The sequence below is a fragment of the Pristiophorus japonicus genome, chromosome 4, assembly GCF_044704955.1.
Source record: "Pristiophorus japonicus isolate sPriJap1 chromosome 4, sPriJap1.hap1, whole genome shotgun sequence".
Taxonomy (NCBI): Eukaryota; Metazoa; Chordata; class Chondrichthyes; family Pristiophoridae; genus Pristiophorus; species Pristiophorus japonicus.
Window position 1 is genome coordinate 159,982,452 of NC_091980.1, and position 13,677 is coordinate 159,996,128.

Consider the following 13,677-nt stretch of genomic DNA (forward strand, 5'->3'; position numbering starts at 1 on the left):
GCCAGTATTAACTTTTTACAGACTCTGTCACCAATTTAAAAATCCATGTAATCGAGGTATTGTCTGGTTGCTCTGGTGAAAAACTTAAGCTGCACAAACCCAGAAAATCCCTCATTCTTCCTGAGTTATCTGATTTCGACCAGGGCCCCAGTAGGAATAATGCAGTTAATTCTGGGTGCTGGAGGGGCAAATCAGCTGTGGTTTCTGCTCCCGATTGCAACCCTGTGACGCCCATTGTAAGTTCATGTATGGGTGAGAACAGGGTTTGGTGTACATGCTGGAAGAGCCAATCCCTCTAGCCCCACCATTGAAGATTCTTGAGATGAAGGGGATGTCTTGTGAGGAACGATTGAGAAGGTTGGGCCGATTCTCACTGGGGTTTAGAAAAATGAGAGGTGACCTTATTGAAACATACAAGATTCTGAAGGGGCTCAACAATGCAGAGAAGATGTTTCCCCTAGTGGGGGAATCTAGAACTAGGGGGCATAGTTTCAGAATAAGGGGTCGCTCATTTAATGAGGAGGAATTTCTTCTCTGAGGGTCGTGAACCTGTGGAATTCTCTAGCCCCAGAGAGCTGCGGACACTGAATATATTTAAGGTGGAGATACAGATTTTTGAACCACAGGGGAGTCGAGGGTGATGGGGAGCGGGCAGTTGAGGCCAAGATCAGATCAGCCATGATCTTATTGAATGGCAGAGCAGGCTCGAGTGGCCAAATGGCCTATTCCTGTTCCTGTTTCTTATGTTCTTATGAAGAATAGCCACTCGGGTGAGGGACTGGAAGAGGCCCAACTTCTGTGGACCCATAACCCAGTAAGTGTCTGCACCTTGGAGAGCAGAAAAGCGAGGCAATAAACAGCCCATGGTTGCACAGCACAGTCGTCATAGGTGGTCCCTCGAACGAAGATGACTTGCTTCCACAGAGTTCAGATGTTTCAATGAAGGACCCGATGTTCCAGTCCTGAACTCCAATTGAAGGGTGGAAGATGCCTGTGCGTGGATTTTTTTAACGTGGGGTGACCATTGCACATCAGCCACCACACGGGTTTGACAGAGCTAGGTCTTGGTCCAGTGGCAAGGGTTAACCAGGACGACTGGAGACCTGCTTTGCTGCACGGACCTAGTGCGCACACATATCGCAGTGTGGGCTGGCCCGTGCTGCCTCTGGGCCCTCGGCTCTTCTGGGCCCCATACCCTCATTCGTCGCACCTCCGCCATGATGTTCCAGGGCCCGGCGCTCCAGCTCTATTTATAGCCCCGACCTGCGGTGGTGTTCTCACACAGGTCGGGGCGGCCCACAGCACACTGTATCGAAGCTGTGTGGCGCTGTCCTGAAGAGTGATGGGCTGTGGGTTCATCATACATTTTCCTACGTTGTGATTTGTGCCCTCAATTGTGCTGTGGTAGAAAGGTGCCTGGCACTTAAACTGAGGGGGACGGAAAGTCATCAGACTCTCGGCTCTGTTTACGCACCTTTTGAGTCTAGCTCCCGAGTGAGCATTGCAAGCAGCTTCCTCCTGCCCTACTATGGGTTAAGACACAGTCGCTGTCCATCACGGCTCTCCACTTTCCTTTCTCTCCTGATTTATTCTGGACACAGCATAGGCAGCTTTTTTGGTGGGTCTTTAAATGGCTATTATTCATATGTAGGATGGCAAGCTGCAGCTTCGACAGCAGATGGCAGCACTGCTGATTCTGACCCTGTCCTTGCCCGATGTTCCCCACACGTCCAGTTTCTAGCAAGGGTGACTGCAGCAGGAACTCTGGAAGATTTTGTTGCAGTGTGCTTCCCCACTCTCCTCTTCATTGGCAGCACAGAGGCCAACTGTGGTGGCAACTGCTGCCCTGGATGAGCTCAGTTGACTCATCCCAGATCGGGAATCGGACATAGAGCTATCCCGGATTTGGAAGGGACCCTCACCAGGCAGTCCATTTATCCCATACATCATTTACAGAGCTGATCCACGCAGTTGTAAATCTGTGTGCCTTTTTCACAAAACCAGAATTGTAAAAATGCTCTCTTTCCACTCTCAGATCCTCGAGTTCCAGGGACCAGAAGCGGTGGGACCAGTACCCTCTGCCGTAGGAGTCAGCCTTGCCTTGGATAAAATCTCTACACTTTGTAACACATCTGAGCCAGTGAGTTATCTGTAATAAAAGTTTTACTTCACTGACCTCTTGCAATTTAAATCTTTGCTGGCTTCACCTGTAATATATTGGCCAAACAAGTGGAGTAGATAGCAACGGAGACAGGGTGGGAGCCAGGGCCACGGGGTGGGGGGCGGGGCGGTACCGAGTGGGAACCGGGGGAGGGGGCGGGACGGTCCCGGGGTGGTGGGGGCTGGGAGTGGGTGGGGGGAAGTGGTGGGGTGGGGAGGGGAGGGGGTGGGGTGGGGAGGGGAGGGTGCGGGGGGGGTAGTGGGGAGGGGAGGGAGTGGGGGAGGGGAGGGAGTGGGAGGGGGAGGGGAGGGAGGGAGTGGGAGGGGGGAGGGGGAGGGGAGGGAGGGAGTGGGAGAGGGGGGGAAAGGGGAGTGGGGGGGGAAGGGGAGGGAGGGGGGGAAAGGGGAGGGAGGGGGGGAGTGGGGAGGGAGGGGGGGAGTGGGGGAAAGGGGAAAGGGGAGGGAGTGGGGGAAAGGGGAGGGAGGGAGGGGGGGAAAGGGGAGGGAGTGGGGGGGAAAGGGGAGGGAGTGGGGGGGGGAAGGGGAGGGAGTGGGGGGGGAAGGGGAAAGAGGGATGGAGGGGGGGAAAGGGGAGGGAGTGGGGGGGGAAAGGGGAGGGTGTGGGGGGGGGAAGGGGAGGGAGTGGGGGTGGGGAGGGACGGAGTGGGAGAGGGAGGGGGTGGGGGAGGGTGGAGTGGTGGGTGGATTGGGGATTGGGGGATGGGAGGGAGGGAGTGGGGGGAGGGAGGGAGTGGGGTTGGGGGGGAGGGAGTGGGGGTGGGTGGGGGAGGATGCGGTGGGGGGCGACGGGGTGGGAGCCGGAGGGGGGGCGTTGGGTGGGGGGGTGGGAGCCGGGGCGACAGGCTGGGAGATATGGACTCCAGCACAAACACTTTTGGTCCTTTGACTTGTACCAGTGACATTGATGACTCGTTGACCAAGGCTGGGTTTCTGTCTTCCATTGCAGCTTGCGGCCAGTCATTGTGAGATACTAGTGGTTGCAGTCGGGAAGATGGCGAGGGACAGAGCCATCAACATCATCCAGAAGTTGTGGACCGTCAGGGTAAATGCTGAGTTGCTGTACAACGTCTCGCAGGTAATACGTGCAATAGAATTGGGAAGCTGGTATAGTTTAGGTGGCTGGAGCTGCATTTGATGGCAGCTTGATTTAGAAGGTGGGGAAGGCACAAATTACCAAGTGATTATCACCATGAGATCGTGCTCGATTGTATAGTTAGTCTTTTCTTTGACACCGGTGCACTTTTTAATCCAGACAACATTGCAGAGGTCACCGAGAGAGCTACAATTGATGGTACTTCCTTCTGAAGGTGGTCACTGGTGTTTGGCTATAGCTCCACGGGCACTGGTGGCACTCAGGCACCTTGGCCATTCTTCATGTGCAAATGGATGAGCATTGGTGGAGTACAAGAGAGGGAGTTCACAACTGAACTTGATTATCTTCAGTTGATAGCCATACGGCAGCGGCCCCTGAGCATTGACAGGAGTGGGCACACAGATGGACCTCTTTGCCATCTCCACCCCGTTCCTCGGCCAATTTATCCACCCCTCCTGCCCCCGGTTACCCCAGCTGAGATCAGCCAACTCAGCACTGACTGGGGATTGAATCTGTGACTCTCCTGTCTGAATGGCTCGGTGCCACACCATGTTTTACATTTACTGAACCAATCTTTGCTTATGTCATATTAACCGACGTATTTCCTGGACAATATGAATTGAAGTTGTGTTTCCAATTACCAGTGATTATAGTTTTAAGTTACAGTACTGGCTGTTTCTATCTCAGGAAGAAGTTCAGGAGCATTGCAAACAGGCTGGAATCAATTACTCAGTCCTCGTCTCGGATAAGGAGGGTAACCATGTGAAGGTAACAAACTGTTCAGGTTTTAAGATTCATTTCAATGTTAAACCACCCCCCGCCCCCCAACGCCTCTTGCTTCTAAGTAAATATGTTACACATGGATCTCCAGTGGCTTTGCTCATTGTATTCACTACTAATAAGGACAGGAGTGTTGCAGCACGCATATTCTATTATTCTGCTATGGTGGAGCTGCATCCCCTGAAGGCTACAAAGGCTAATTGCTATTAAGTAAACAGTTACGTGGGTCACTTGGAGTTTAATTGTCATTTAGTCAGTAACTTTGCAGATTGGAACGTGCTTGTAAGTTGCAGGCTGCCGCTCAGAACCACCCAACATTTTAAGATTGTATTGTGTCGATAACACTGTGATTTTTTTTCTGTTTTATTATTCTTTCACGGGACGTGGGTGTCACGAGCATGGCCAGCAATTATTGCCCATCCCTTAATTGCTCTTGGACAACTGAGTGGCTCGCTGGGCCATTTCAGAAGGCAGTTAAGAGTCAACCACATTGCTGTGGGTCTGGAGTCATAACCAGGCCAGACTGGGTAGGGACGGCAGATTTCCTTCCCTAAAGGACATCAAGGGTTTTGACGACAATCCAGTTGTTTCATGCTCACCATGACTGATATTTGCTTTTTAATTCCAGATTTATTTAATTCACTGAATTTAAATTCCCCAGTTGCCGCGGTAGGATTTGAACTCTGGACTCCAGATTATTTGACCTCTGGATTACTGGTCCAGTAACATAACCACTACACTACCATTCCCTTGAAACTTGAAAGTATCTCTGCAAGAGTCTATGCCTTGAGGAGAGAAGGACGATGTAAGTGGGAGAGGAAAAAGGAGAAAGAATTGAACAAGCAAGGATAAAAACGTGCAGAAAGATGAAACTGAAATGTCTACCTGACCTCTCCTTCTTTGCCCCGCCCCTGACTCCAGTCAGGTAATTGAAGGTTACTCCAGCATTGGTAGTGTCACATTGCAGCCTGTGTTATTGAGCCCTGCCTGGTTGGTTGGCAGTATTCTCAGGCATTGACTGCCAGTAACTATCCTCTATCGCCCTGACATCTATCTAGAATCTTTTGAGAGGGTAAATCCAATTGTAGCACTGACTGTTTTTGATGAGAGCCTGTCCCACATATTAATTTAATGATATGGCGCATGCTGAGTCCAAAGATGTGGTAACAGAGCGTCTAATGGTTCTCTCAGACATTTGCTAAATCCGTCACAAACCTTTCCCTTAGTGAGGCCAAGTATTTTTGTTGGGAGTGTTTTGCTATTGTTTTCTCCAATAGGATGCCTGTAATGGGATTACAGTTCCCTGCTTTGATTACAGTACAATGGCAAATAGGTGACATGATAGCTCTGAGGGTACTCATTTCTGCAAGGTTAGTGAAACTTGAAACACGCAATCGTTGCTCCTGTGGTAAGTGTTCCGTTCTTATGGTAGTAGCAAATCAAACATCAATATCTAAGTCAAATATTCAGAGCAAAGCTTCCGGTGTAACAGAATGGATATCGTGTAGGCTGCCTGCGAATTCCATCTGAGGGCAGTGCTCAATGATGTGCTCCAGAGTCTGATAGGGGCTCCACAGTCGCAGGATGGGGATGCTTTAATCTTCCACCTCTGGAGACGGTGGCAGCATCGACCGTGACCAGTTCTGAGGCGGTTGATGGTTGTCCACTGTTTGCAACGAAGCTTTGAACCTTCAAGTTGTACTGTGGGGTCCTCGATAAGGAATCTATTCCTTGTGTCACAGTTCTTCCAAACATTTTGTCATCAAGCTGAGGGGAGATCGCTGAAGGGCTTCGACGACGGTCCAAAATGGCCGGCTAGATTTGAGACAGGTTGGTGGTAGGTTGTTCAAGTCGGCCTGGATCAGTATGTCTTTGCTGGTGTAGCGGTTGTATTCTCTGGAGACGGCATATTCGCGGTGTAGGTGTGGTGGTGCGATGTTTGCAAGCACGGGCAGCCAAGATGTTGGTGTCGATAAAAGTATACCGGTGATAATTCTCATAGAATTCAGCTGGACATTAATGGATTTAACGTGCGGAGTTGATAGTATTCAGTGTACCCTGTGCGGTGAGTCAATACCTGCCTTGCTGTTTGTTTTTAATTTCTCTGGTGTAAAATTACAGGCCAAGGTTTATATGGTTTTCTTATTGGGTGTCCTTTACCTGAGCTGGAGCCAGGAGCTTGGGGCCTCACTGTGTGATGGGGGCGGGGGGGGGGGCGGTGGTTAGGGAGTTAGGGAGTTAGGGAGAGACCTGTGTGTGTGTGTGTGTGGGGGGAAGAGACCTTGTGTGTGGGGGAAGGGGAAGAGACCCTGTGTGGGGGAGGGGGAGGGGGAAGAGACCTTGTGTGTGGGGGAGGGGGAGGGGGAAGAGACCCTGTATGAGGGGGAGGGGGAAGAGACCCTGTGTGTGGGGGAGGGGGAAGAGGCCCTGTGTGTGGGGGAGGGGGAAAGAGACCCTGTGTGTGGGAGAGGAGGAAGAGACCCTGTGTGTGGGGCAGGGGGAGGGGGAAGAGACCCTGTGTGTGGGGGAGGGGGAAGAGGCCCTGTGTGTGTGGGAGGGGGAAGAGGCCCTGTGTGTGGGGCAGGGGGAGGGGGAAGAGACCCTGTGTGTGGGAGAGGGGGAAGAGACCCTGTGTGTGGGGGAGAGGGAAGAGGCCCAGTGTGTGGGGGAGGGGGAGTGGGAAGAGACTCTGTGTGGGGGAGGGGGAAGAGACCCTGTGTGTGGGGGAGGGGGAGGGGATAGAGACCCTGTGTGTGGGGGAGGGGGAGGAGGCAGAGACCCTGTGTGTGGGGGAGGGGAGGGGGAAGAGACCCTGTGTGTGGGGGAGGGGGAGGTGGAAGAGACCCTGTGTGTGGGGGAGGGGGGGGGGGGAAGAGACCTGTGTGGGGGAGGGGTAAGAGACCCCCTGTATGTGGTCGGGGGAAATCGCGCCCCCTCCTCCCGCAGTCCCCAGCTGATGGATGTGGTGGGTGTGGGGGGCGTTCCTCACGGTGTAATGGCTTTTACATTTCCTCCTTTCAGGTGAGGTCATTTGAAAAGGACAAGCAGACTGAAAAGCGGATTGCAGAAGTGGATGTGGTGGACCATTTCTCCAAGAAACTCAGGTCCAAAACATCAGAGGAAAGGAGCAGCAGGTGAGAGTGGTACTGCAGACCAGAGTGTGAATGATTCTGCTTGGCAGGGGCTTGGTGTCTGGGATCTGGTCATTACTGGACACCAGCCATTCGGCCGGTGATGAGACTTGGAGACCAGGGCTGTGTTTACGAGAGCAGTGAAGGTCAGAGAGTGTTGTGAAATATGAGCAGGTACATACAAAAGATTATTGGCTTTGATTGATGAATTGGTACCAATGGGCATAGCATCAGGATTAGCACTGGAAGCATGGGGGCAAAGGGATGAAACAAATTGTGCAGTTGAATTCATTGCTAACTGTTTGCTATCAGACTGTGGATTGCCACAATGGCCTATTGAATCTGAGGGAACACTTGGAGTAAGAATATTGAAGGAGATAAGGAATGGCGTTGGAGAGTTCCAGTGTGGAACGAGCACAGGTAAGGTCGGCAGTATCAACATTTCTGACATACTTGTTACCGATTCAGTGACAATGCTTGGGATCGAATGTGATGTCCAGGGTTAGGGCAGAGTTTGGTCGTACTGTACTGCAGTTTGGTGAATCTGGGGATCAGGTTTTTGAGGCATTGCTCACATTTCTCCTAACTGAAAGTACAGAAGTCCTTTTTTCCCTTTTATGTTTTAGTTCTTTGATTCAAAACCAAATTCTCTAAATATCTAAAACTGAGTTTCACCAGTTAGATGAGGGAGGAGTCCCTGCCTCTCAGAGGAGATAAGCAACAGAGTATCCCGTGTAACATGTCGGTCTTCGTGCTGGTTATATTACACACAGTCAACACCGCCTCCAGTGGGCCAGCGCAGCCTTTGGTTGCCTGAGGAAGAGAGTGTTTGAAGACCAGGACCTCAAATCTGGCACCAAGCTCATGGTCTACAAGGCTGTAGTGATACCCGCCCTCCTGTTTGGCTCAGAGACATAGACCATATACAGCAGGCACCTCAAAGCGCTGGAGAAGTACCACTAGTGCTGCCTCCGAAACATCCTGCAAATCCACTGGGAGGACAGACGCACCAACGTTAGTGTCCTCGATCAGACCAACATCCCCAGCATCAAAGCACTGACCACACTTGATCAGCTCCGTTGGGCAGGCCAAATTGTTCGCATGCCCGACACAAGACTCCCAAAGCAAACGCTCTACTCAGAACTTCTACACAATAAGAGAGCCAAAGATAGGCAGAGAAAACGCTTCAAGGACACCCTCAAAGCCTCCTTGATAAAGTGCAACATCCCCACCGACACCTGGGAGTCCCTGGCCCACGACCGCCCAAAGTGGAGGAGGAGCATCCGGGAGGGCGCTGAGCACCTCGAGTCTCATCGCCGAGAGGGTACAGAAAACAAGCGCAGGCAGCAGAAGGAGCGTGCGGCAAACCAGACTCCCCGCCCACCCTTTCCTGTCCCACCTGTGACAGAGACTGTAATTCCCGTATTGGACTGTTCAGTCACCTGAGAAATCACTTTTAGAGTGGAAGCAAGTCTTCCTCGACTCCGAGGGACTGCCTATGATATATTAGGCGTGAGCCCGGATATCACGCCCTCCCGGCAGCAGCAGCAGAGTGGCCAAATCGGGAGGAAGTTATTGAAACAAGAAGTTTTGTTGAATCGTCTTGCCAAAAAGGCAAAACAATGTCAAAGTTTGTGAAAACTGACCAGCACCTGTCCTGTCCTGACTCAACGTAAAGATTCCAAGCAGTATGGACTAATGAGTAACTGGCACTTCAGTGGCGAAAAATAAAGAAATAATTTGTTTAAGATCAGAGGGATGAATTTTCCTGAACTCTCACCAGGCAAGTGTCAGAAGTTTTTTTTAAACCGATTATTGCTCCTGATGTGAACCTCATTTCCTTTCCCGAGATTGCTTTCTGTTAACTGTCTTACTCCGTGTTTTATTTTAAGCAGGGAAACTCCAGAGATCCTCTCCTCACAGAACCCAAAGGGATCACTCTGCAGTACTACAGGTAACGCAGCCACCCTGACACACCGGTGTATACATGTACTCGCTTCCACCTGTGAGGCACGGTGCAGCTGGTAAAGGATATTGTAACAGTCTCTCACCGGGAGGTGGGGGGAGTAGGTAGGATCATAGTTTATGATTGAATGAGTCCCCAGGGTTGCTTCCACTTGTACCTTTCTTTCATTCTGGCTAAGTGAGAATCCGCATGCTTCCAAAGCATTTCCTCATTCTGTTATTCACTTCATGAATTTCAGTTTTAACACAGGCCTCCCATACACCTTATCAATGCTTTATCTTGCCCAAATTCCTCAACAATGTTCTTGGAGGAGTTAGCTATCCAACTTCTGGATGGATGGCACCATGAACCTGTCTCACAGCTGTAAAACTTATCAAAGTTGATACAGCATCTGGTCTAACAAAGGAAGTATATTTTTCCTGAAATCCTATCAAACAAATACTTGTTTTAATTTCCAGTGAAATTAGAGTGACATTTCCTGCCTTCTAACAGAAACTCATATAGTAGACAAAAAACATTTCCCTACAGTTACCCCCCTCCCTAAACATTTATCAGCACCATGTATTTTTCACAATCTATTCTGTCACAAAACTTCCACCCATTTGTTTTGCATAACAGCATCGGAAATATTACTAATATCACGACGATCAACATCTTAAAGTCTATTTCTCCACAAGTACTCCCATATATCAAAACGTCATCTTCTGAACTTAAAGATCCTTCATTACTCTTTTACCATTATCCATATTGTGGATAATCTTAATTTCAATCTTGGGGATTCACCCTGAATTGAAGTTTCCAATGTTGCATCTTTCTCTACTTGAATTTGCCTCCCTTTGATGGGTACTAGTGTGTTTAAACCTATCCTGATTGTTTCATTTAAAAAGTTGGTTTGTCGTTGGAGCATGTGTCTGTGCCTTGATTAAAAGGTGTCCTCACTCTCCTGAGCTGCATTAAATAGTTCATGTCGTGGTGGTGTCAGTGTGACTGAGCATGCCTGAGACCCATTCTTCATCATGCATTTCCGTGTGCTCATTGTCTCACACGCAACATATCACATTTGTACACATTTGCATCCCAAAATTATGCCACACATGACATCCGATACAAGCCATTCCTACATTTTCAAGCTATCTTATCAAAAGATCGGGGGGTGTCAGGCACTCTTTGCTGATCGCCCCTGTGTGGTCCCTGCCTGATACAAGACTCCCAAAGCAAGTGCTCTACTCACTCGGAACACCTACACGGCAAGCGAGCCCAAGGTGGGCAGAGAAAACGTTTCAAGGACACCCTCAAAGCCTCCTTGATAAAATGCAACACCTGGGAGTCCCTGGCCTAAGACCGCCCTAAATGGAGGAAGTAACTAGCAGAGTGGACAAGGAAGAACCAGTGGATGTGGTGTATTTGGACGTTCAGAAGCCTTTTGACAAGGTACCGCACAAGAGATTGGTGTGCAAAATCAAAGCACATGGTATTGGGGGTAATATACTGATGTGGATAGGGAACTGGTTGGCAGACAGGAAGCAGAGAGTCGGGATAAATGGGTCTTTTTCAAAATGGCAGTGACTAGTGGAGTGCCGCAGGGTTCAGTGCTGGGACCCCAGCTCTTTACAATATACATTAACGATTTGGATGAAGGAATAGAGTGTAATATCTCCAAGTTTGCAGATGACACTAAACTGGGTGGCGGTGTGAGCTGTGAGGAGGACGCTAAGAGGCTGCAGGATGAGTGGGCAAATGCATGGCAGATGCAGTATAATGTGGATAAATGTGAGGTTATCCATTTTGGGGGCAAAAACACGAAGGCAGAATATTATCTGAATGGCGGCAGACTAGGAAAAGGGGAGGTGCAACGAGACCTGGGTGTCATGGTTCATCAGTCACTGAAAATTGGCACGCAGGTACAGCAGGCGATGAAGAAGGCAAACGGTATGTTGGCCTTCATAGCTAGGGGATTTGAATATCGAAGCAGGGAGGTCTTACTGCAGTTGTACGGGGCCTTAGTGAGGCCTCACCTGGAATATTGTGTTCAGTTTTGGTCTCCTAGTCTGAGGAAGGACATTCTTGCTATTGAGAGAGTGCAGCGAAGGTTCACCAGACTGATTCCAGGGATGGCTGGGCTGTCATATGAGGAGAGACTGGATCAACTGGGCCTTTATTCACTGGAGTTTAGAAGGATGAGAGGGGATCTCATAGAAACATATAAGATTCTGACGGGACTGGACAGGTTAGATGCGGGAAGAATGTTCCCGATGTTGGGGAAGTCTAGAACCAGGGGACATAGTCTTAGGATAAGAGGTAGGCCATTTAGGACTGAGATGAGGAGAAACTTCTTTACTCAAAGAGTTGTTAACCTGTGGAATTCCCTGCCGCAGAGAGTTGTTGATGCCAGTTCACTGGATATATTCAAGAGGGAGTTGGATATGGCTCTTACGGTTAAGGGGATCAAGGGGCATGGAGAGAAAGCGGGAAAGGGGTACTGAAGGAATGATCAGCCATGATCTTATTGAATGGCAGTGCAGGCTCGAAGGGCCGAATGGCCTACTCCTGCACCTATTTTTTCATGTTTCTATGTAAGTGCATCCGGGAGGGCGCTGAGTCTCGTCGCCGAGAGCATGCAGAAACCAAGCGCAGGCAGCGGAAGGAGCGTGCAGCAAACCAGACTCCCCACCCACCCTTTCCTTCAACGACTATCTCTCCCACCTGTGACAGAGACTGTGGTTTATCGTATTGGACTGTTCAGCCACCTAAGAACTCACTTTTAGAGTGGAAGCAAGTCTTCCTCGATTTCGAGAGACTGCCTATGATGATGATGATGGTCCCGTTGTCAGGGTAGTGGCCACGTTATCGGATGTATTTATTGTCACTGTTCAGTTTAGGCAAGGACACAACCATCTCCAAGAGAAAGCTATCAATTAACTATTCTTAACTACACTTTGCTGGCTTTCACTAGATTCCATATTGATACCAGATTGATATCTTTTGGTGAATTGTGCCCCGGTGATTTACATTACTCATGGGAGCACTCGTACATTTTGCCCTAACTCCTTTGGATTGTTCCTAAAATTCACCCATAATTGCAGGGCTATGAGCTTGGACCCCGTTTGGTGTAATTTTCCTGTTTCTATCTTCTATCCTCAATAACTTTCTCGCATCCTATTCAATGATTCCCCTCATTTCTTTTTGGGTGCTGGCCCATTTGCAGTTTCACACATGTGCGAAATTTAACATTGAGAAAGCAATATCTTAACTACAGAACGGTAAAATTATGTCATCATTTTTTTTGTTCTTCAGGCATCTATTAAATGACTGTAAAAATATTGAATATAACTGAAAAGCCTTCACAGCTAACAAAATGCATTTGATCACTTGACCACTACCCGAAACACCATGCAGGGGAGATTAGCAAAGACCTCCAGACACCCCCACTCTTTTGATAAGATAGCCTGAAAGCGTAGGAACTTTGCACCACGTGTATCTCAATGCAGTAACTTGGAGAAGTAAGATATCTAAGCCCAACTTTCCAGACTGCTCAATGATAGTGACTGAGCTACCCCAGGATTGCAGTCATGCCAATTGGTATCAGCACTGCTGGGTTGGGGATATGGGGGTAAATCAGGCAGGATTCTGCTCATGATAGGGATTGAAATGTCTGTACATCCTAGTCCAATAATTTCCTGCCCTCAAAATGCTTTATCAGAAGAATGCACATAATTAATCACCTGTGTTCTGTAATAGAGCTCCTCCTAGTGGACTATTGCTTCACCTAGTGGACTACTGTGGTAATGCAACTCTTGATATAAATAATAAAAGGGTCTGTATTAGAGCCATCTTGTGTAGTGTGTTTGATAGTGATGTTGTAAGAATATATTACCTGTTCAATGCCAAGGGAGATCGACGAGTGAAATAAATCATTCATGACAGCACTGCAGTAGTATAAGTAATGATTACATTTGATCATTTAGTTACTATTGGTTATCAGCCTTATTATTTTTTACCATTTCCCTTTCCCCACAGGGTCTTTTGAATCACATGGAGGTTCCATAGTGCCAAATTTTAATTTCATTTCACCCGACAAGCTGTCGTTCAACACTAAACGGCGATATGAAGAGAAGGTAAGGGGTTCGACCTCTTCAGTGCTCCTTCGCTTTATGTGAGTCCTACACCAAGCTATAGTTGATAAAGGACTGCGCAGCACTGAGACCAAATAGTGCTGGAACGGCAGAACAGGTCACTCTACATTTGAAAGAATGACCCTTTATCAGAAGCCAGTGACAACGAATCCCAACTGAAGCATTAACTTCACACCTATCTTTGGATGCTGGTCCGTCTGTTTTGCTAGTTATTTCTTTCAGATTTCTGTTATTGGTGGTTTATTTACTTATTTAACATACTTACTGCTTCATTCCCATGCTCTAATGTTCCCCCATTACCCAAGCTCACAATATACAGCGTGCCCAGTGCTGTAGGTGGCTAATATAATGTCCCCTCCTTCCACATGGTTATACCCCCTCCCCTTCCCAAAG

General features: G+C 48.9%; 1 protein-coding gene across 13 annotated transcripts in view; it reads left to right on the forward strand.

Annotated features, from left to right (window-relative positions):
• The window catches only part of eif2ak4 (eukaryotic translation initiation factor 2 alpha kinase 4), a 189,496-nt gene that overhangs the window by 144,445 nt on the left and 31,374 nt on the right, over positions 1-13,677 (forward strand). For 3 of the 13 annotated variants that reach the window (XM_070878735.1, XM_070878739.1, XM_070878737.1), the window contains 6 exons: positions 2,036-2,140; positions 3,128-3,256; positions 3,962-4,042; positions 7,076-7,188; positions 9,078-9,139; positions 13,169-13,266. In XM_070878735.1, coding sequence (XP_070734836.1) covers positions 2,036-2,140; positions 3,128-3,256; positions 3,962-4,042; positions 7,076-7,188; positions 9,078-9,139; positions 13,169-13,266 — 588 coding nt within the window. The other 10 variants (XM_070878736.1, XM_070878738.1, XR_011593048.1 and 7 more) reach the window with 9 other exon arrangements.